The sequence below is a fragment of the Ambystoma mexicanum genome, chromosome 9 (assembly GCF_040938575.1).
Source record: "Ambystoma mexicanum isolate Mex_15411 chromosome 9, UKY_AmexF1_1, whole genome shotgun sequence".
NCBI lineage: Eukaryota > Metazoa > Chordata > Amphibia > Caudata > Ambystomatidae > Ambystoma > Ambystoma mexicanum.
Genome location: NC_090931.1, coordinates 733876859 through 733901682, shown reverse-complemented (window position 1 = coordinate 733901682; position 24824 = coordinate 733876859). Strand labels below are relative to the sequence as shown.

At 48.5% G+C, this 24824-nt stretch overlaps 1 protein-coding gene across 1 annotated transcript in view; it reads right to left on the bottom strand.

Annotated features, from left to right (window-relative positions):
* The window catches only part of WDR75 (WD repeat domain 75), a 552173-nt gene that overhangs the window by 149551 nt on the left and 377798 nt on the right, over window positions 1-24824 (bottom strand). The window contains exon 17 of the mRNA XM_069615630.1: window positions 12215-12384. Coding sequence (XP_069471731.1) covers window positions 12215-12384 — 170 coding nt within the window. The remainder of the gene's footprint in view (window positions 1-12214; window positions 12385-24824) is intronic.

Sequence of the window (24824 nt, the reverse complement as noted above, 5' to 3'; positions counted from 1 at the left end):
CTACAGACCAGGGACCTCTTAGTGGGGGTATTTAAGCCACGTACATTAAGTGAGCCCACACCCAGGGCGGGCAGCCTGTCAGCCATAGTCTCTATGTTCCTCTCTCTCGGTCAACGTCTTCCCAGGGCTCTTCCCCGCATGCTCCGTTATTTCAGCTCTGTGTTCCCCTTCTCCCCCCGCCCCCTCCCCCCGGGTGGGTCTAAAACAAAACCCCAACTTCCCCCCTCCCCGAACCGTAACTGAACTTCCCCAACTCCTGTGTTCGCCCCCACCCCCTGCCCCGGCGTCCAGCCAAGTAGTTCTGCCATCGCTGGCTTTTGGCCGAACCACCAGCCTGCCCACCTCGGCCAGGCAATCTGCATAAGAAGCTCATCTCCTTGAGCCCCCTAAGATCCCCCGCGGCTGTGACCCCTCTGCGGACCCCACCTACTTGCAGGTCGTAGGGACGTTGATAGTAGTGAATCCTCCGAGTCTGCGTCCCTCCGACCAGGGCACACCAGGGTGCCTCCGTGCTCAGTCCTCGGAGTCGTTACGTTCTCCGTCCTTTGATGGGGAGGGGGTGTTCATTTTCCTGAATTTCCTCGCGCCGGTGCGCTTTCTCCTCTCGCCGGCCGGTCCAGGGCCACCGGGTCTCCCATGCTCCGGCCCAGACGGGCCCCTCCGGGGGTTCGTGTCCACTGTATACTCTTGTATGGCTCCCCTTATGTCCTCTTCCGTGATCAGGGTCGATCTTTGGCCCATGTATTCAAAAGTCAGGGAGAAAGGGTAGCCCCATCTGTAGCGCACTCCCTTTTCCTTAAGCCTCTGTGTAAGAGGGCGGCACATCCTACGCCTAGCCAGCGTGTAGGCGGAGAGGTCTTGGTATATGGAGACCTGGGCATTGTTATAGGTGATTTCCCTAGCCTTTCTGGCCTCCTCCAACACCTTCGTCTTCTCCGAGTAATAGTGGAACCGGACCAGAATCGACCGGGGGTCCCCGGCCCTGCCCCCCGCCCTGGGCACCCTGTCAAATGTTAGCTCAGTTGTCATTTCCTCCGCGAACAAGAGGGTGATGATATCTCGTACTGCTCGGGTGACGTCCCTCTCCGTTTCCCCTTCCATTTCGGGCACCCCAAAGATTCTGAGGTTGTTCCTCCTCTCCCTGTTTTCGAAATCATCCATCTGCCGGGCCCTTTCCTCGTCCCTCTTCTCCAGGGCCTCCAGCCTCATGCTATATTGTACGTCTTGGACTGCTGTAGAGGATTGGTTGGATTCGACCTGTATCAGTCTGTCCTCGATCTTATCCACCCTTTGGCCCATTTTTTCAAATTTCTGGGCAATGTCGGAGCGCATGTCCCTGATTTCCTGTAAGATCGAGGCGAAGCCCCTTTCCATTGCCGCCGAGGAGGGGGTAGCATCCCCGGATTGGGCCATGGTCCCTTCGCGGTTTAAGCCTTTGTCACCCCTTACAACCTCCTGGAAGCGGTATCTCTGTAAGGCTTCCCTCCAGCTCATGTGGTTCTTTCCTGTGTCCTGTCGTCCGGATCCCCGCGGCCCCGGCGGGGGGTTCCCTGCTGGCCAGTCTTTCCTTGCTTGGGTTGTGCACTCCTCAGATGTCCCGAATGGGGTGTCAAAGTCCGGGGGGGCGGGCACATGCCCCACCGGTTCCCAGGCGAGGGCCTCTCACCCTTTTCAAGCGCCTCGTGGCAATCTGGGGCCTCCTCTGGTCTCCTTGAGGAGGGGAGGTGGTGATTCGAGGGGGCCCGACCTTCCAGGCCAAAGGGGCCCTTCCCGCAGAGCCAGGGGGAAGGGCCGCCGTGGCTCACGCCGCAGGTCTTTGGGGGGGAGCACCTCTGGGCGGGCACACGCCGCACCAGCGGCTGGCGGGGGCCTTGCACCCGGGTCACCCCCGCTTCAGGCCGTGCTGTCTGTGTCCCAAAAAATGGGGGGGGTCCGGAGCCCCCGGCCCGTAGTCCACACTGTTGGCCCTCTTGTTCCTGGGGCTCCTCCCCACCCGAGCCGCTCACCCGTGGGGGGGCGAGTCCCAGGGCCCCGGGGCTCCACCAACTCTACTGCACTGGGCTCCTGCGGCCCGCAATGTCGTCTCCGGGGTGTGGGGGGGACCGCCCCGCTCCTTCCTCTCACTCCCGGGGGGGAGAGGACACCGAGTCCCCGAGGGTGCCGCTCCAGGCCCCCGGATGCCACCTCCTAGCTGCGCGGGTGATCCCGGCGCAGTATGCTCTGGTTCGGGCCACGGGGGGGAGGGGCGGAGGGAGCCTTCCCACACTCCGCAGCCGCGTCCCCGAAGTCCCGGGGGCCCGGACCCCGACCGGGTCGCTTCCCGCACTCCGAGGGGGGGGGTAGTCGTAGGGGGAGTGAGGGCTAGTCGGGCGGGGATGCCGTGTGCACCCGGGGAGGGACCGCCTCACTCGCGGCACCGAGGCCGTTCTGGTCCTGCTGCGTCACCCGCCCAGGCGCCGCGGGTTACAAACTCCGGCTCCCCGGGGAGCTCAAGCTCCGCTCTTTCGCTCGATGGGGGCCCGGGGGGGCGCCAAATCGATCTCTCGGGTCGAACTAGCGGGAGGGGGCTCAATCCCCTCGGATTCCCGGGCTTCGGCAGAAGCTGTGCACTCAGGCAGCCATTGCCTGTGCGCCCCCTGGTGGCCTCCTCCAATTGTACTTGTTTGCTTTTGTTTGTACACTTCTTCATTAAAGTATGGTTCTGTGCTCGTAGTGTGACTCCATTCACCTCCGCAGATACTTAAGAAGTTCTTTCCGTTGACATTTTGTTTATTGAGAAGTCTTTCTTGTAATTTAGTTATTAGTTTTGTTAGTGGTTTCATTTTGTTTAACACTAAAATAAATAACTTTCTTTTGAGAAGAATTTCACTGTATCAACGCTTCTAAGATTAATTTCCTACGATAGGTTTTAAGCATTGAACCTGGTGTCCCTCCTGTTTTTATAAGATTTTGAAGGACTTTGTGACAGAACATTTTGGCTAAAATACTTTTCATGGTATGCTTACTTTGAACTATATCAAGATTTAAAGAAGCAGTTTTATCTGTAGTGATAGCTGATTTTCTGCTAATTGTGTTTTGGTTTGGTTTACATTTTGATAGAGGAGGCAAAGTTTTTGTACTTGAAACTTTTGTTTCACTAAATGACTATTAGCTGTTTTGTTTCAACTTTTTTTTACAAATTGTGCTATAGATGGATGCTTATGTTGGACACTTATTTTCATTTGCTCTACTTCTGCGTTGCTTTCTACGGACTTGATTTTTGGTAGGCATTCTTTAGGGTCTGTTGAAAAAATATAAAGAAGGTACGGGTTGGGGTGTTCTGCAATGTATGTGTGCTGTGTGCATGAGTGTTTGAGTAAGATGATAAAGATGTATGTAATGGTGTGTGATTGTGCATTGGGAACTACAACTAGTAGGGATGGGTATTCTTGAATTAATGTACTAAACTGGGGTTGTGTTAACAGAAAAAAAGTAAGCTAGTGGTGTGGAGAAGTACAAATAATAGATCTAATCCTATACAATTAAAACAGTTGTTTGTTCTATAACAGCTCAATTCTAGCGGCTGAGTTGGGTAATTTGTGTGTCGAAAAATTGGAATTTGTGGGCCATTCTGGCTGTAAATCGCTGTTTAAGACATGGGATTTTTGGACAGAATGGTGCAGAATCTCTATTTTTAGGCACAGAAATAGCATGAATTAACCTTACAGTGTTGAGTAATACAAATATTATGGTGATATCCTAATTACTTTTTTTCCTAAAATGAACAGGTTACTTCTTAGTTCTTTTTACTTCAAATGTGGTTGCTTCTTTTCAGGAGAATGGTCTTCACTGCAATAGTAAAAGAAACAAATTAGTAATTTTGTTTGTATATAGCACTGTTTTTAATTTAGACATTGATTCTTTTAATTGAAATCCTCAGCGCCTTCCCCAAAACCATTAAAACTATCTTATTTACATAAAATATGTCGCACCAGTTGAATATATATGATAAATTGTATTGCAATTACTAACTGTAGCAAACAAAATATCTTTACTATGTCTTGTGAAATTCATAATGTACCACTGAATACCATTATTCCTGTAACTAAGCTCTTCCAAGTAATAGTGCCTAAATGCCATGGGCTGCTTGTCCTATATAAATGTAAGTAAATAAATAGAAATTATGTAATTGTACAAGTATTATTGTTTGAAATTTGAACATAGTGTGCATGCAATTTTGTTTGACTATATGTAGTCTATATATTTCATTTAAAAATGTTAGTTTAACATGATTTGAGTGTGTGTATTAAGAAATTAAATAGTATAAAGATTTGTAAGTGACAGTTGAGTTTAGGAGATTGTAAAAAAGACAGATTCATTTTACAGATTATACAAGCTAAAAGTCAGTCAGAAAATGTGTTCATGTACTGTACAGAAAATATGCACACCTGTAGTTTGTGTTCATGCATATGGATATGCATGGAGCTGCAAGTAGAAATCTTGGAGACTTGTACAGTATTTCTTGTAGATGGTGCTTGCCAATGATATGACACTTGTACTCAGAGAGATTCACAGTACATTTGCAGTGCTGGTCTATGATGATGCAGTTAGATGTAGAGGTCTTGAATGTGATTGGTGGATGGTCATGTGACTTCTTAGCTACATACAATGAGGGAATGGCACAGAGTGAACTGGAAATGGTAGAAGGGCTGTTCACGTTCCGATATGTCCGCGGACATGGCAGTAGTTCACGGACATCGGGTGTTACATCTGGGGATTTTGGGCTTCAGAAGTCATGCAAATGAGAATGGGCACTGAAAGGGATTGGTCAGGAAAGTTTAATGGGTGTGTTGTGCCAGGAGAGAGTTTCTCAGATACTCTTTTTGATGAGAGAAGAACAGATAGCTATGGCTGTGTGTTTCACAAAACAGATTGTTTGGATTTTGGGGGACTCGTGGATACATTGGTTGAAGGTGCATGCAGAAACCTGTGGAGTAGCTGTAGATCTTGGATTCCCACATGTGGAAGTACACTGGCATGGAGTACGTGGAATGAAGTGGTTGGACTTGTTACCTCTCTGTGCTACTTTAGAGACAGAGCAACATCCAGATATAATTATAATTCATTGTGGAGGGAAGAGTTTAGGACATGTGTCCGGAATTTCTTTGCAATTTGCAATGAAAGAAGGACTTGGGAAGGTCATGGACATGTTTCCAAATTCTCAAGTAATTATTTCACGGATTGCGCAGAGACAAATGTGGCTTTGTTGTTCTTCATTTGGTCCACAAATGGAGAAAGCAAGGCGCAATGTCAATAAGGCTGTTTGTGCCTTTAAGAGATTTTGGCATGTCCTCTTTTCACAATGAAAATTGTATGTTTCGTAGTACATACATTTTTCGCAGCGATGGAGTACATCTAACTTATGATGGCAATCAGATTTTTCTAAGAAACATACAAAATGCATTGCGACCTTTTTTAGAATTACAGCATCCATTTTGAAGTAGGTGTTGAGTATTTAGAATTTTTGAAACACAAACACCTCCCAAAGGCTCCTTTCAGAGCCACCACTTCCTCCCAGAGAAAATTGCAATGGTTACGATAGGGAAGCACCCCAAAATGTTAGATGTCCGCGGACTTCGAAAAAATACAAAGGGCCCTGCTTCATTTATTTTCACTTCTATTTTTTAACTGTGAAAGGTGGTTCTGAAAATAGCCTTATATTTTTGGGGGATTTTATACACGACACTAGGAGAGGAGGGGAAAGGAGGGTAACGGGGCGGACACCAACCACAGGGATAAGAAATGGCGAGCTGAGAGAGGAAGATGTAGAGTGGGTTTTATTTGGGTAGTGAGCAGGTTTTCTCGTGCTCTGAGACAATGGTCTCAAAAGCACTACGAAGTCGCTCCCCCCTTCAGAGTACTGTGTCGCAGGGTGTGCAGTCATGTCGAAAATAAAAAGTCGAATGACAAAAATGTTGAAAAAAAAATGTCGAAAGAAAAAAAAGTCGAATCTATTTTATTTATATGTATTTTTTGGGTTTGGTAAGTATAAAAAATGGGTAAAATAAAAAAAAAGTGGGGTGGGGGACTACGTATTGAAAATTTTTTTCTTTCCAACATTAGGACGTTCGACATTTTTGTTTTCGACCAAATGACTATAAACCGTGTCACAGTACATACACACAGCTGTGACCCTCGAAAGGTAAGGGTCATCAGCATTATGTATGGCCTGTGAAGCAGCTTGAGGAAGACGCTGTCCCCACAGAGGTGTTCCTTGTGGTGACAGGATCAGAAATGGAGGATGAAGTAGAGGAAATCAACCTACTACGCTCCTCGCAAGGTACAACCTTGCGAATGGCCCCAGAGTGAAATGACCTTAGGTGTCGCTTCATGGTAGTGGTCTCAAAGCTGTACGAACCATGCCTCCCGCAACACTCAATGCAGGTGACTCGGTTCGCACGAGCCTTAGGACCATCCCCATAAATGGTAAATAACCGCCACACCCAAGACTCACGCCGAGTGCGGGTAGTAGGGATTTCCAGTACCTCATTCTCGTCATCCTCGTTTTCCTCCTCTGCATCCTCACTCCTGTTCCCCTCTTGAGGCCCTTGGCGAGGTGGTGGTGGTGGTGGAGGGGGGGGGGGGGGGGGGGAGGTGGCGGTGGTGCTGAAGCAGGTGCAGCACCAGGTGGCAGTAGTGCAGCCATGGATGCCATCTCGATGATGGTGTAATCTGCAAGTTGCAGGAAAAATAGCTACTCTGAAGAATAGGCGGAAACACAATGAGAATAAGCTCTAGTACGTGGTCTTTTATAGGGGTGCTTGTACGCGGTTCGCGGACATGCGCGCTCTCCGCGGACAGATCGAACACAAAAAAAGGTTCAAAAACTTTCAAAAAGTATGTAGAAACTCAGGATTAGTATGTGGGACTTGTGCTATGGTGAGTTTTTATTGAGAAATATTGTGGATTACTTGAAAATGAACTTTTAAATTGTTCAGGGACGCGAACAGTGTCTGCAGTCAGAACACAGGATCAGCATGGGCGCGGTCACATGATCACTTCGCGAACATGTTCGCGAAGGAAGCGGATGTCCGCAGGACACCAAATGCACGGACATTGGTTTGCGCATGCACGTTGATGTTCTAGGGACACTGTTCGGGTCCTGAAGTAATTAAAAGTGTGTCGCACGTCAAACGAACAGTTACGGACAACCGTTTGTTCTTAGAACAGTTTAACTTCCTTGCCAAGAATACGGACAGACATAGCGTCCTCAGGACACCTCGATTTTCATTTATTTACAAACATTTTAGAACACTGCGTGTGTTCTTAGAACAGTTTCAACTTGCTAGCCAACACTACGGACAGGTAAAGTGTTCTTCAAGACACCCCCATTTTGTTTATTTACAAACATTTCAGGACATCGCGTGTGTTCTAGAACAGTTTCAACTTGCTAGCGAACACTACGGACAGGTATAGTGTTCTTCAGACACTTCCATTTTGTTTCTTTATGAACATTTCAGGACACCGCGTATGTTCTAGAACAGTTTCAACTTGCTAGCACAGGTGTAGTGTTCTTCAGGACACCTCCATTTTAATTTATTTACGAACATTTCAGAACAACTGCTCTGTCCGCGGACACCTAAATTGTTTTTAAAAACAAATAATTACAACACAATATAAAAATGTAACTTTATTTAACATATTAACAATTGATGACGGAAGGTGAGGCAGAAACGGAAACAAAAACAGGAGAATTAGGGGTTTCAACATGATTGGTATCAGGTGAAGAAGGGATGGAAGTCTCATCAAAACGTTTTGGGTTATGGAGAGGGTTTGGGGATAATTGACTGGGTTACGGTGAGGGGGGACAAGAACATGTGGGACAATGGTATGAGGTTTTTGTTTTAAAATGATCAACAAAAGTTTTCAAATTATTAAAATTGGTCAACAATATATCAATTTTTTCTTTTATGCTGTTAAGAGTTATCCGTAACAGTTTCTTCAGAGGTATTTTTTATTTTGGTATGCTCTGTACAAAAAAATATATATATGTTAAATGTATATAAAATAATTAAATGGTTTATATTGTAAAGTGTGTACCATTAGTTTCACTATGTTCTGACATTTCCTCATGTGGGAAATGCTCCTCTAGCCATTCCAGAGTACTAGACATTTCTGTGAGAAAAAAGTAGGCTCTGGTCGCTCTGGCCGTCGCTGTAAGTGACGGGCATCTTCTCCCGTCCGGCTTTAGATTCTTCTGTTCCAGTGGTCGACAGTTTCTGCTTCAGGACCTCGGGATTTATGCAGGAACACTGGTTGAGCATACCAATCATACCCCATTTGAAATTTGGGATGGCTGTCCAAGGGTGACAGGCATCCTGCCAGTCAGAACTGGTTTCTCTCAGGCACCTTGCAGCACACAAGACCCTTTGCGGGCTTTCCAAGGGGAGCCCGGTGAAGAAAGGAACTAGAGGAACCTCCCCCATCCAGGTAGGTAAAGACCACCTAAGAAAGGACAAGCCACCTTATTCAGGGCTTTAAAAAATAATAATAATAAAGCCACCATTTTGGGTCAATGGTGACCCTGGTGGTGTCTCCTATTGCAGCCACTGTTGGGGAGAATTTTCATTTCTGTGCCAATTCCCTTAGAGACTCCCAGCTTTTTTGCTGAACTCATGGCTTTTTAATTTTAACTCCCGAGTAGGGACTTTTTCCTTACTATCTCGTGTGTAAGTCTGACTAGGATTGAAGTGTTAAGGGAGTCTGGTAAACCCCATAGGCATCTGATTTTTGCATTGGGACAGAACGTGTTGTGCTGTGGCACTGATAAGTCCCTTGGACTTCTCATAATGTTTAACTACATTTTTTTGGGTGAACACTACTACTTCCCAAGAATAGTAAGAGGATGCCTGTCTTACTTACCTGTTCTATTGTGGGTCCAGCACACACCAGCCTATATGGAGTGCTGGGGGATTACATAGTAACTCCTTTATCCCACTTCCCCTGTAACATTCTGTTACACTAACTTGAATGGCTGGTGGCAGTGGCTTCTTTTTTACTACCTTTTGCCATGAATCCGCAGGCTCATCTCAGCTGCAGTATAGCACACCCAAGGGTGACCATTTTCGCAAAATGGCCCTCGCCTCTTTTTCGCCATTTCTTCTCAGTTTGTTCCTTCTGTGCTTTTACTCTGTTTGAATCGGGTTTGAGCCCTTTGTGCATTTAGCGGACTTCAGCCGTGAAGCCTCGCCCAGGCTCCAGTGTGTCTGGAAAACAGGAAGTGAGGGAGGGTCCGGAAACTTCCCAGTCTTTTGTCTCTAGGTCTGCCAGAGTGAAACCAGTTCCGAATGGCTGGCTGGCTGTACAGGAGGGCAGCCGACCTGCTGGGTGATTGACAGCCTAGGGCTGTGAATGAATGGGAACTTGCATAAAAGGCAAGGTTTTTGGGACTAGAGGCAGAGGCTACCAATGGAGGACAACATCCCACAAAGACATGAAGAAACGCCAGCAGCACCCTCCTGGACCGTGAAGTGACCAGTGAAGCCCTGCAGCTGTGCCAACCCCGTTTTTTGTTTTGACAGGGAGGACCCGTGCAGGACAACTTCCTCCCTTGGGCTGGTGGGATCAACAAGCCTGAAGACTAGCTTTGTTTTGGCACAGCCCCCCCGACTTGCTATGACTTTCCAAGGCTGCAGAATCGCAATGCCCGGGGACCCCTGACCATCATTGAGTGCATTGTCTTCGGATGTGCAAATCCGGCCCAAAAAAAAAAAAAATTTGTGGGCATCCAGTGGACTCTACAGACGCAGGAAATCATCAAGAGTCCCCTCACCAGAGTGCAGGATCAAGGAACTACTAGCTGTTCGATCTTCTTTGGCGCTGATTTTTTTTTTTTTTTTTTAAATGTTTTAAAAAAGTGCCAAAACCACAAAAGGCTGCTGAATCAGGGAGAATACATTGCTGCAGAGCCCCTTTCGAGTGCTGCCAAAGAAGCCCGCCAGACTCTCTCCCCCCGCCCCCGCCTTTCACCACAAGGAACATGGGTCTGTTACACACTGCAACAAGAAGGCATCCAGCTGGAACAAATTCTTCAGTTCACATGTACTGTGGGACTTGGGGGACATCTACCTTTTGCCAATTGTGGTGCTTCCTAGCTTGGGGGGGGGGGTGCTATTTTACCCTCTTTAGAGTTGTCCTCAACTCACTTGCATTGGCCTTTCAGATTGCGCTACAAGGTGGCTCCTTTTGAGCTTCTGTGAATTTCTATTTGAACTACTGACTAAGATGTTTTAAGAAGAGAGCATCGGAACCTTGACCTGCCCATTGACTTTGGCTGTCCTGGCTCCCCAAAAGGCCCCCTTCTGAACCTATTGGCTTTGGCAGTGCTTGTTCCTTTACAGGTTTTAATTGAACAACACTTATTGCTGGGATAAAAGCCTGCTTACATCCCTCTGGGAGAATCTAACTGTTTCTCAAAGTACAAAGTATGTTCTGATCCAACTAGGTTTCCCTCCTTACAACTAAATATTGCAATGGTGATCGCAAATAAGTATTACTGACCTCAAATGATGTCACTCAATGTGCTGGAATACGTATAAGATGGTATCCAGTTAAAATTTCGAATGAACAATTTCGAATGCTTTTTTGTCGGAAAAAAATGCAGAATATATATTTTTTTATTTTATATGTTTTTTTTGGGTTTAGTTACTAGAAAGAGGGTCTATAAAAAACAGGGGGTTTGACTTTTGTTTTCCGGCATTTTTCATTCGAGAAAAATGCATTTGAAATTGTGACATTCGAAAATGTCACTATAAACCGTATAAGATGAAGTTACTAGCCTTCTTTATTGCTCTTGTCGAAATTGAATCCTAACTTTGGGATTAATGTTACTACTGGTTGCTACTTTTTGTGTAAACATTTATGCTATAACTAAGTGTGTGTTTACTTGGATACTTCTATTTACTGATTTCATTGTACAGCTCTACAGCTCATATTACCCCTCTTAAAATAAGCCTGGCTGCTCAGTCGCTTCCAACTTGTGTAGTACAGGTCTATATTAAAAAGGTGGGTTACCTAATACCAAGAGATGAGTCTTGTGTAGTCCCACACCAGTTGGACTCTACAAATTCTTACCCAACAGCCACAATGACAGCCTGCAATTAAAGTTAATGGAAAAGGTACACAGCTACCACAGCCTGAAAAGAGGGACTCGTCACAGTAACAAAAAGGGTTTATAGTGACTATTTCGAATGCCATTTTCTCAAAAACATTTTGCCGAAAAAAAAAATTCTTTTAAAAAACATTTTTTTTAAATGGGGGTTCCCCCAAACCCGTTTTTTTAAACACTTTTTTTTACTAACGAAACCCCAAAAAAATACATATATAATTTTAAAAAAATACATTCAATTTTTTTTTTGTGAAAATGTTTGACGAAATTGCATTTCGAAAATACGTTTTTGAAAATATAACCTGATACCAACAAAAAGTTAGTGGAGAAGTGAGAAAAGGGAGACAAGGTCTCCCCTCAGCACTCCACATAAGGTGAGGTGTGCTGATCTCACAAAAGAAAGTACAGGCAGGATAAAAAAAAGGTATCCCTGTGCCTTGGCAACTGTTAACCAAGAGAAAATGAAGAAACATTGAAAGTGGAAGCTTAAGGACCTTCCAGTAACACTGCACAGATAGTGCTGTGTCCTACTTTAGCAATTGTAGATACCTTTAACATTGGAGGAATGCCATAAAGAATTGCCAATAAGTGGTAAAAAGGGTTCACATGATCAGAGTAAAACAACAAGTGACTGGAAAAAGGTTCCCACTCACTCAGGAGAATCAGCCCAAAATCCAAGAGTCCAGCAACAAGTGCTGGGGGACTCACAGGTGAAGAGGATTTCACTTAAGGGACCTACTCTAACAAGGATCAATACAAGGATTGGACAGTGGCACAATCCATCGTCACAAAGAAAAATAAACACTTTAACCTTTGGCATCAACATAAGAGGAAAATTATGATGCAGCCCAGCAACCTACTGCCAAAATGCTGTACCAACTTCAGAGTCACAATATTTTCCAAAAATGTTCACAAATCTCTTTTACAGGACAATTCATAATCTCAAACAAAATGCTTCCTCCAATCTAAAGCCAACAATAACTCATTCACTTCAGAAGTTATATTAGAAACAATCTGTGCTTTTCTCACAAAGTATGCGATCTCATCTGAGGTTGCAGTCAACCTTACCTGCGTCTCTGTGAGGAAATAGAGCTGCGATCTGTTCAACCACTGGTGACTTTCCGTCCCGACTGATTCTGGAACATCCCTAGGAACAAACACTGCCCAGTCTATCTTCCCTCTGCAGACACTCTTCTGACTGTATAGTGGTCTAGGCTCAACAGGTTTAAAAACAAACACTAACAAAAAAACAAAGTTAAAATTTGGAAAACTGTGCCACCATTCAATTAACTACTCACGCCCATAAAAATAAAATGTGCTTTATAGGAGTTGGTATGAATTGAGTTTTATTTAGTTAAAAAAATATATAACCATGGAAAGCATACAGAAAGTCAATAGTATATATTATGTGAAAGGAACAAGTTACTTACCTGTAACTGTTCTCCAGCATGGGTCTGGCATGGATTCACATGCTCGTGAATATTCCCAGTAAGGCTGGGAATCCTTGGTAAAAAAAAACCAGTTTCACTTTCACTTACAAACTGTCTTTCTCCTGTAAACCAATCACTGAGCACTGGGTCATACTGCCCCCAGCCAATGACTGCCCTCTCCCTAAGCCCTCCCCCCTCCCTCCCTCTGGCAGTTATCTTCAGATTTGGTAGCGCGTAAAGTGGCAGTATGACCAAGAAGAGCTGCAGAGCGGCAGGAGGGAGGGTTTGCATGTGAATCAATGCCAGAACCATGCTGGAAAACAGTTACAAGTACCTTGATCCTTCTCCAGCATGGGGTCTGGCAGGCATTCAGATGCTTATGAATAAAGAATACATAGCAGTACAATATATACACAACCATGTGAGGTGGCAATGCTCAACAGAAGCAATTACTGTTACCTTCAGACCAAGTTCACCTTCAAGCAAACATTTCGCGCAGCACTGCTTGGTCAACCCTGGACTCCTCTCTGGAATCCCTGTCGACGCTTTAGAACTACGTGAAGGTGTGCGTAGACCTCCACGCAGCAGCCCTGCAGATACAAGCAATGGCACACCAGACAGGAATGCCGTAGCAGCAATCGCTGTGGTATAATGGGCTCTCAGACAGCCGGGCAGCGGTCGGTTTGCCAACCGGTGACAATGAGTGATGCAGCCGAAGAGCCACCTGGAGATGAGGCCTTGGACAAAGCCTTCCCATGGTTCACAGGACCAAAGTTCACAAAAAGCTGAGAAGTCTTCCAGAAACTCTTCGTGCAAGCCAAATAGAACTTCAGAGCACGCGCCACATCCAGCGAGAGCAAAGTCCTTTTAGCCGGCGACGAACGTGTCGGAAGGAATATAGGCAACACCAAAGGCTCGTTGAGATGGAATTCCAACTGAACCTTTGGCATGAAGGAGGGGTGCGGCTGCAGCACCACCCTTGTGTTGTGGAAAGTCAGATAAGGCCGCTTGCAGGATAGGGCCTGGATTTCCCTTACCTGGCAGCAGAGGCGTTGCTAGGGAGGGGGGCGCTAAGGGGGCTTTAGCCCCTGGTCTTTTGGTTGTAGCCCCAGATAGAATCTCAGGAGCTACAGCCAAAAGGCTAGCTAGCCCCCAGTCCCGACAGTTCCGACATTATTGTAGCCCCGGGTCTTTTCCAGACCTAGCAACACCCCTGCCTGGCAGAGGTAATGGCCACGAGGAAAGCAGTCTTGCCCGAAATTAACTTGAGATGGACTTGCTGCATAGGCTCAAAGGCCACCCCCCCTGCAACTCCATGAGCCCAGTCAGAACCAGGTTGAGTTCCCACGCCGGGGCAGGGACGATCAAAACAGTCCTTTTAGGAACTCCTTGACTAGACTGATCAAAGAAGACTGCCCCAGAGACCAGGTGTAGTGGGAGATAGCCGCCAGATGCACTTTGATTGAGGCATGCGCCTGCCCCGCCTTGGCCACACAAAACAAGTACGGAGGATCTGTGGGGCCGTGACCCTTAGGGGGCTGATCTGCATCGGGCACCACGTTGCGAAGTGCTGCCACTTGTGCCCATAGTACTTAAGAGTCAAACATCTGGCCCTAGTAAGGACCACCCTTGCAGTTGGCTGGGAGCTCGTACCCACCCAACTCTAATTCTGCAGGAGCCAAGCCTTCAGGTTCAACAACCATGGGTCGTGGTGTAGACTTTTGCCTCCTCTCGTTAGAAGATCTGTGACCACTGGCAGCTTGACTGGTGTGGACCTAGACAAGTTGAGAAGGTCCGGGTACCAAATCTGACTCGGCCACGCCAGGGAGACAAGGATAATCCTGCATAGTGAGTCAATTGATCACTCGCAGCACGAATGGCAACAGGAAACGCATACAGGAATCGGCCTTCCCATGGGAAGGAGAACACGTTCCCCATTCTCCTAGGCTGGTGGAACCTGTTGGCAAACCTCTGGCAATTGGAGTACGCCGCTGTCACGAATAGGTCGATTCGGGGCCTGCCCCACTTGGGGAAGAGATTGTCCACCTGATCTTGCCGAAGCTCCCACTCGTGGCAAGAGCGCAGCTCCCTGCTGAGTGAGTCTGCAATGGTGTTTTTACAAATAAAAAACTTTGTATTGCTTTACCAAAAACAAAGCAAAAACAGCCACAGTCAACATGTCAAGCATCAAATCGGTGATAGAATAGGGTCACAGTGCACAGATACATTACATTTCTTTGCACGGGCAGTAAAGTGGTGTGGAGCATGCCACACAGGGGGGTCCCACTGACGGTGGGGGTGCCAAGTCTCAGATACCACTTTGATGGGCACTCCACTGTTAGGCAGAGTTTGTATGCAGTACCCTTTGGTGTAAGCAAAATCAACCTTTGGTATAAATCTGTACTACACAAGTTTTTGGTAGCGGAGCTCAGCAGCCAGGCTCATCTCAAGAGGTAACGTGAGCTGTAAGGATGTTACACAGAGGTCTACAATCACAAGTATCCAAATAAACTCTTACACGCAAGGTTTCTTGGTTAAACACTTATTAATTTAGTCAACAGTCAGTTATAAAACATTCACTAGAAGGAGGCAATCTATATCACAAAAATATACTTCAGTACTTTACACGGGACGGGTCTGAGGCATTTAAACTACTTTGAAGGAGGAGCAAAATGGCATTCAGTGTATACTGAAGTAGGAGCAAAAAGGCATAGGTTAATGAAAAGAAAGTGATTTTCGGGGTTTGTTCAGGGTACAAATTCTTCTGTTGGCGACCACAATAAAACACCATTGGGAAATGTTGGTCGATGTGGTAATTTGTATGGAGGAACCAGTACCCCTGACTCCTTGGTTACAGAAAAAGCGGTGGACCACACATTGAAGGCGCCACACAAGATCCAATTGGGTTCCAAAATTTTTTCTTTAGGAGTAATTCAAGCAAAACACAAATTTAGTTAATTTGTTGTGCCCACTGATTGTTAACACGTGTTTCGGCCTCTCAAGGGCCTTTATCAAAACAAAAAGATCTGGGCAATTAGATCATATTCTATCATAATGATTTCAAAAGAAAAGTCACAGGGTAATCCCTTCTTAGACGGCACACAGTGTTCCTCGCGTCGGCACTGCTAAAGTCAATGGGCTAAAGTCTTGTACAGAATAAAGCAGTTTTGGTAGTTAAACAGACAAGTCTTTGCCAAAGCTCTCCGAAGTAGTTAGTAAAAGAAAGATTCATATGTTGGGTCACAAGCGGACTAGGCCTGCAAGTTGCCAAAGTTCAAAGCACTTTTGCAATGAGAGGCAAGTTCTCGGTCAGGTTTTCACAGTACCTTACAATGAAGAAAAAGATGCAGCTGAAGACTTCTGTTCCTGGCAGTTCCTGCAGAACTTGCTGTTCCCGAGCCTCAGTCGTGGGGACAAGAGCGAGGACGGCAGGGGACTTCTGCACTGCATTGGGACTGGTCAAAGCTGGCATTTGGCAAATCTTCAATTCTGGTAGCTGTATTCAAGCACACAAACTGGTGTCCCTCTCCCTGGTTATTCGGTTTCCTGCAGCAATCTGAGGAAAATACAACCAGCTCAGAGAATGGTATCCAGGTGGCTTACGAGTTGATTGGGACCACCAACTCCAAGGAAGTAGTCCTTGAAGGGCTTCTCCGTCGAGATGAACTTGGCGATTCGGACCTGCAGCAGGGCTTCACCAGGCAAACCAACGGTTCAGTAGTTGCATCAGCCATACTCTTCCAGCTCGTCTTTGGTTCTTTTGTTCCAGTGGTCGACTGCCTTCCAAGCCAAGAGACTCACCTTTTATCCAGTTTTCCCCCCATTCATTCCAGCCTAGCTGCCACTGACCCAGCAGGGTGCCTGTCCTTGCTGGACAGTCAGCCAGCCAATCACGCCAGAGTGCATTCGGGTCTCCTGGGAGACCAAGCGAGTTTCGGGCACCTCCCTCACTTCCTGCCCACCCCAGACACTCGGGCGCCAGAGGCGGTCTTCAGTCCTGAAGCCTGCCAAAAGGCAATGAAACAAAGGGACCAAACCTGGTTTGGCGCGCAGAGACAAACTCTAGAAGCACCTTTCCACAAAAGAAACAGCGAAAAAAGAAGACTGGGACCGGTTTAAACACAGGGGGCTCAGACACCATCTTGAAAAACATAGCTCCCGCAATTTAACGCTACCGGTGTTTGCGGTCGGTAAAAACTATGGTAGTTCGTTGTAAAACCACTGCCACCATCCATTTTGATAGGAAAGGGTAGTATTTGACTGCTACCCAAGTATCTAGACACAGGAAATACTAGGTAACCCCTCCAGCACTCTATTGTAAGATCGGGTGTGCTGGGTCTAGGAATTTGAAAAGTCTAGTAGAGTCAAATTCACTTTCTCTGCGAAACAGTTTATCCCAGAGAAGGTATTTAAACCTTGGGAAATCCTGAAAGGCTTCCCTGTGCCACTGCACTGAGGGTGCTGTGTGACACACATGAAAAGATGATGCCTGTGGAGTTGTCTAAAACTCCATAATCAAAGAACACAAGAGTAAAACATCAAAATACATGAGTGGGAAAAAAGGGTCACACTCTCCAGGTAAAAACAAGTCCTCAAAATCCAGCAAAGTTGCTGGGTGTCTCCAAGGTGAAAGGAATTAGCACATTTTTGAGAATTCTCCCCAACATGCACCCCCCGCCCCCCGACCTTCCCTGTGTTGGATGCCTATGGGTGGTCAGTCCATCGCCCCCAAACCTTCAGTTGCTTCCCAGGGCAACCCTTGGCGTTATATATGTGCTTCTCCAGGGAAGCACAGCGGTCCATTTTGTTCACCCATCGGTTAAGGAACAGCCCTTCGGAGGATCCCCACCTAGAGGCTACGAGTCTTTTTTCTCAGCCCCACCGCAATGAATGATTTTACACACTACGTATATTCCACTTCTCCCCATATCCCGAAAAGCATTAGCCTTGGCTCCCATGGGACTGGAGACCCCATGACCTTGGTGATCGTGCATATGCATTGGCTCCAGAAGCTTTGAATAACATTGCAGTCCCAGAGCATGTTGTAAAAGGTTCCCTCTGCCCTTTTGCAGCGCAGACGAGTCCCATCCTCCACCGCCCAACCCCCATTTCATCATTGAGGTCCTGGAGTAATAGGTCTGATGCAACATTTTATACTGTATGAGGAGGAGTTTGGAGTCTATACCGATCTCCCTTGGGAACCTTAACGCCTCCACCCACTCCTCAGGCTCTAGCTGGCCTACCGGCCTCTCCCATTTCTCCCGAAGCTTAGAGTTCCTGGGTCCCAAAGGTGGTTATCACCTGGTAAAGTGTTGACATGACCTTTGCTGGGATCCTGGCCTAGAGCATGTTTGCTTCTAGGGAGGAGCACTTTGGGATATCTGCCAGGACTGGAAATTGGGCCCGAATGGCATGTGCTAGTTGCATACATCTGTATCGCTCACTGCTGGGCAATGCAAATCGTCAGTGAATGGTGCTAGGTGCCCTTCTCGCACCACGTCTTCAAGGGTCTGTATAGCCGATTCCTCCGACTTGGTGAAGTGCACCATTTTCAGAACCTCTGGGATGTGCACGTTGTTCCACAGGGGCTGGTCCAGTGTCGGCCTCCCACCCCAGCCCATATGATGGGTAGCCTCAGCCCAGACCTTACGAGTCTGTCGTGTCATTCCAGACGCCTCCTTCATGTCTCTCTCCATGTCATACAATACTCGGAGGGGTGTAATTGCCCCGATGCTTCAGATCTCCCCCCTATGTGTAGGAGTCTTGAACTCCCATGCAGCCAGTTATTAACTACTCCCAGCTGTGCAGCCCAGTAGTAGGTCTGGAGGCACGGTAGACCTATTCCCACCCCTCCAAGACAGAGTTGTAGGGTTTTAAGCGCTATGCAGGGTTGTTTCCCCCCCCCCCAGAGTAGTCTCCGAAGGGTGGCCTCTAAGGATGCAAACGACGTGTGCATGATATGGAGGGGGGCATTCTGGAGAACATACAAGAATCTGGCAAGAGCAAGCATCTTAAAGAGCTGCTCAGCCCATTAGTGTGAGTGGAAGGGATTGCCAGTGGGTATCGTCTACTTCAAATCCATTTACCACTTGTCGGTTGTAAATTAAGATGAACAAAGTCCTCACGGTTGGGGCTCATTTTAATACCCAAGCGCAATATGGAGACAGTACAAGCAACGCAGCAGTATCTCCTCGCTCCCGCCTGGAGCAGGAAGAGCATTGTTTTCTGCTCATTAACTTTCAGGCCGCAGAATTCCTGATATTTGGTAAGGATATTGGTTACTGCCGGGCATGGGGTCCTAGGATTGCTCATGTAGATGAGCAGGTTTTAGGCGTAGAGTAAAACCTGATCCAACCCACACCCCCCTACCCCGATTGCAAGCGGTTCTATGGCCAATGTGAACATCAGGGGGGAAATGGGGACAGCCCTGCCTAGTAACAAGCCACAGCTTGAAAGCACTGGAGGAGATCCAGTTTACCCTCACCACAGCTTCCCGGGGAGTCATAGTATCTTGAACCACATGTTAGGCAGAATTGCAGGTAGTACCCTCTGGGAACACCACACACAATTAGGACTATAGGTGTAACCAAAAACCAACCTTTGGTATAAGTCTGTACCACACACTTTTGGTAGCGAGCTGAGCAACCAGATTCATCTCAAGAGGGCTTGTGAGCAGTAGAAGTTACACAGACGTATCACAATCACAGTGGGTTCAAGTAGACACTTCTACTCAAAGTTTCGTGGTAAAAAATACCGTGCAAACCAACAGTCCAGTGGTTGCAGCAGCCGTCCTCTTCCAGCTCATCTTCGGTTCTTTCGTTCCAGTGGTCGACTGCCTTCCAGTCCTGGAGACTCACCTTTTAAAACAGTTTTCTCCCATTCATTCCAGCCTAGCTGTCACTCACCCAGCAGGGTGGCTGTCCTTGCCATACAGTCAGCCAGCCAATCATGCCAGAGTGCATTTAGGTGTCCTAAGAGACTAAGCACAGGGAGTTTCGGCCACCTCTCACTTCCTGCCCACCCCAGACACTCCGGTGCCATGGGCAGACTTCAGTCCTGAAGCCTGCCAAAGGCTAACGAACAAATGGACCAAACCTGGTTTGGTGCGCAGAGTTAAACACCAGAAGGACCTGGGGGCGCTGTTGAGCAGCTTGAAAATGGCTGCCTAGCTTTGCAGCTCCGCGAAGGTGTGGGCACATATCCTGCCACATCGGCGGTTCACGTTGCACCCATCGCTCTCAAATCATCCCAGATTGTTGCAAACATCCAGCTGGTGGTCCTGACGAGATTTCGGCCGGGATCGTGCTCCGGGTGACCTGCTGTGTCAGATTGATGTTTTGGGCCCGATCGCCGGCCTGGACCCCGGCGCTGCCGGAGACCCAGCTGGGGTCTGCCCTCGCGGGCTGATCAAGCCGTGCTCTGCGGCGCACTAGGGCTGTCCCTCCCTGCGCCTGCCATCGGAACTCTGCGTTGGGCTCGGCAGCTGTGATTGAGCCTTTCCCTCCCTCTCCAGGCACGGCGGCGTCCCCGCCGGCTGGCCGCGCTGCGCCGGGGCGCTGAGGCCATGCCTGGTCTGGTGGCCGCAGCTGCCCTCCTCCTCGCCCTGTGGCGCTGCGGCCCAACCCTGCCGGCCACGTGGAGGCGGACTGGTGCCGGCAGGGGACTGCCTTGGAGGGCACCGCACCTGGTGGCCAGAGCCGCATTAACCCCTCGCTTCCTGGACGCAGACGGCACCTACACGCTGGTGCAGCTGCTGGACTCGGCAGTGCACCCCGCGAGCGGAGGCCCGTGCTCACAGGACAAGTGAGGAGCCGGGGGCGGAGGGCGTACATCTGTGGAGCTAACTTGCATTACCCACCCTGTGCCACTGCTCCCGTGCAGGTGCCCCCATGGCCCTCCCTATCATCTGGTTCTATCAGTGGGTCCTGGTACACTTGGCCCCTGACCCTTAACAACTGAGGCCTGTGTGCGCATGTAGGGCCGCGGGCCACACACAGTCCATCCACCTCTCCCCATGACTGCCTTAACCTGCGTCATGCCTCGGCCACCATACATCTGCCTGGAGGGCACCACATCGCTCCCCCTTTCAACGGCCCTGTTGTGGCTGGCACTGGAGCTCTACGACAACTGAAGCCTGATGGCACCTGCAGGACTGTGGATCCGAACTGTTTTCGCTGTCACCTAGGGGGTCCACATCAAAACCGCTTCATTAGCACCGACTTGTTGCCTGGCGGTCACTGCGCTCCTGTCACTATGCCCGTCACCCCCCTGGCATCCCCTGTGCTGGAGATCTGCACGACCTTCTGACCTTACCGTCTCCACATCGCGGCCTCACTGGGCCAAGATCAACTCACCCAGTGGTACATACGGGTGGTCATAGAACATCGGACCTAGCCATCATTGTCCCCGGCCAGGCATCAACAGCGCTCTATTCCTCAGTGGACATCCTGTTTATCCCTCCCGGGCCAACATCACATTGGCAGCGCTATATGGCGGTTCCCCTCTGCCCAGGCACCTTCCACGCTGGGTGGTTGTGCAGGCTACTATTCTAGTTTTGCCCGCATTGCAGCCCGGTGGCTACCTAGACCCCGAACACATCAGCAGTGTCACTTGCCACCTCTACTTTCCCTCAACTTCAACAACCTGCAACTACATTAGATCCGGCCCGACCTGTCGTATCGCCTCCCTTATCGCACTAGCTATGCCCAACAGATCCAGAGAGACCAAGGTGGGCGCTATGGACAAATTTGCAAAGGCAACCCCACGTGTAGACCAGGGCGCTGCGACATCCGCCCAGGAAGGTCCCGAACCCGAGTCCCCCCTGGAGCAGTGGCTTCTGACCTCACTGTCATGATTGAGTCGATGGCCAAAAATGTTGCCTCGTTTCATGAAAAACTGGACGATATTAATGCCAATGTCGCTTCCCTTAAATCCACCTAGGCAGAAAAGAGAATCGGGGCTTACGAAGATCAACTACATACTTTGCAGGATGCAGTGGCCACCCTGACTCTCGACATGAAAGCGGTGAAATCAAAGTGCGATGACCTTGAATCCCGCTCGCGAACAACCTACGCATAATAGGGGTCCCTGAAAATGCCCTGAAGGGGCGCATGGAGTTGGCAGTCGAAAGTCTACTTAGAGATCTATTGGGAGAACCCACACTAGCCCCTTTCTTTACAGTCGAGCAAGCTCATCGGGCCCTGTCCCCACGTCCCAAGCCGGGAGATTTCCCCAGACCCATTTTCGCCAGGATCCTCAATTACAGGGACTGGGACCTCATCCTATGCTTGTCACGTGAAAAGGGTGACCTACAACTTGACTCAAACACCATTTCTTCTCCGTCGGGGTGCAGCAGGAGAGACGCCAATTCCTGGGAGTCAAGAAACTGCTACGTGAGCGGAATGTCCCCTATGCGATCCTATTCCCAGCCCGGCTCAAGATTACTTTCAGAGAAAAACTGTACTTTTTTACTGTTCCGGAGGAGGCTGTCAAATTTATTGAGACCCAGATCCCATTGCCTAATCCGAATGGCAACCCTAGGGCTGATGACTAGACTCACGCCACTTCGTATTTCAGCTATCTGTTGACTATTGCTTGTTCTTTCATGTGCTGATAGCAATGCAGCCTTATTGGCTCACCCATATGCAGACATTGAATACCTGTGTTGATCACATTTGCATAGTTCATCCCCGGCGACCAGGGGCGGCTCTCCGACATGCTTACCGACCTGCCATTGTTGAATAATCCATCTGCTGGTTGTCCCACTTGTACCCACAGGCCTGAACACGGAACGCTAGGGTGCTGAGGGCTTCGCCCTTTGGTAGGCTCGACCCTTTTTACTCGCTCTGACTGGGCCGGGCGGCCGGGGGTGATCAGTCTGCATATGTTTGTTCAATGTACCGCTGGTAACATATTGCCATTTCTATTTTTCCAAGTGTCCACCACACGGCAACAGCGCACTCCACTGCGATTGCAATGTATACTCTTGCTAATTTGAAGTTGGGGGTTGGCCCGGTTGGGCCATTGGTATTGCGGACCCATGTTGGGAACCGCCTGTTGTCCCCTTTTCTGTGGGACATTTTGGTTTTGACTGGTGGGGTGAGGGGGGTTTCACTGCCTGCTTGGAAGGGGTGGTGCGGGAGGGGGTGAAGTGGGTTTGATTTTTGTTATGGGAAAAGGCGGAGGCGGACTGGCAGACCACAGTACATCGGGGGACCCCAGTGAGGGCGGTCCCCACCCTGAATTCACCTTACGACAGCGGTGGTGGGATGTTAGATTATTAAAATGCCTGTAACAGTGATGTCCTGGAACATACGGGGCCTAAGCAATTACACCAAGGCCCGTAGAATCATGTTGTACGCTAACAGACACGGCTGCAAAATACTGCTCCTGCAGGAGACGCACTCCAGGGGCCGTCTAAATAGAGTATAGCACCGGCATGGGGACTACACAGATATTTCACCTCATATTCCACACATGCCAGAGGGGTGTTGACGATGATCCATAAATCACTTAAGTTTGTTCTCCACAAGAGCTGTATGGACCCGGAGGGGAGATACATTGTGTTGCATTGCGCAATACCCAATAGAGATTATTTGCTGGTGAATACCTATGGCCCTAATGTTGACTCCCCCGACTTGGTTGACCTGGTGGTGTCCATATTGCTAGGATACGTGGGGGTGCAGATTATCTGGGGTGGGGTTATGAACTTCATATTAGACACCATGCTGGATAGGACTGGTATAGCCCCCCCAGGCCCCTGCCTGGTGCAGCGCGTAGACTACTGACCCACAGCACAACACTTGACATTCATGATGCTTGGGGGGGCACTACATCCGCAGACACGCGAGTACATATACTACTCCTCAGTGCACAATAGTTCCTCCAGGATTGACATGTTTCTATTATCTGGTCCTATGCTGGGCAGAGTGGTGGAAACACGGATACTGGCGCACACTCTGTCCGATCACTCCCCGATTTTGTTATCCCTGGAATTGGGAATACCTGCCCCTACCATCAACACATGGCGATTCAAGTTGTCTGCTTTGCAGGATATTGTATTTAAGGCGGACATCTTTGCTGACATACAGTCCTATTTTGAGCACAATACGCCCCAGTCCACCACCCTGGGAGTCTGGTGGGATGCTTTCAAAGCCTTCATCAGGGGAATGTCCATTTCTAGGGAAGTGGGTGTCCTCCAAACCATTAGAGCTGCCCTAACCCGCACTGAAACTAAACTACGTGACCTGGAGCGAGCCCACCCGGTGTCGATTGACCCGGGTGTCCTCTCCCAGATCAACGAAGAGCTCAAATATTTCAATGAACAAGCCACTAGGGAAGTCCAGTACTTCAGCCGTCCACAAGCTGCGCACAAATACGGCGAGGGTGACGGACCCGGCAAAACACTTGCCGCTTTGGCGAAGGGTGAGTGGGGCCAAACCCAAATTACCTGCGTTAAGGATAGTCAGGGGGCAATACAGTGTTCCGACCAGCAAATCCTCAAAGTCTTCACGGGCTTCTACTCGGAATTATATTCTAAACCCCCAGAGCATAGTGACGGTCAGATGCAGGATCTCCTTGAGCAGATACCTACTACCTGTGTCTCCCCCGCAACAAGAGACCAATTAGTCTCTCCTATTACATTGGATGAAATAGTGGAGGCCATATCTAGTTTCCCCAAAGGAAAGGCACCGGGCCCCGACGGGCTAACGGTAGAATTTTATCAGGAGCATGTAGCTATATTGGCCCCCAAATTGCTCAAAGTATGGAACGAGTCACTCCGGTTCGGTTCCCTTCCCCCGACACTACGTGAGGCCGTCATTACGGTTCTACTCAAGCCTGGTAAGCCGAGCGATGACTGTGGATCATAATGGCCCCAATCACTAATTAATTTGGACACTAAAATCTTTGCTAAGGTGATCGCTAACCGCTTCCTCCCTGTCATGTCATATATGGTTCACGATGACCAGTCAGGTTTCGTGCCCGGGATATCCACATCCCATAATATCAGAAGGCTTCTTAATGTCATGTCACAAATTGACCAGGGTGTGAGTGCGGTTGCGGTCACGCTGGATGCTCAGAAGGGCTTTGACATGGTGTCCTGGAGATACATGTGGTTCGTCCTGGAGGCCATGGGCATAGGACCCAGGATGATTGCATATATCAAGCTGTTATACACCTCCCCGGTGGTCAGGGTCCGAGTCAACTCCCAAACGTCCGCTCTGTTCGCTCTCTTCAGAGACACCCGG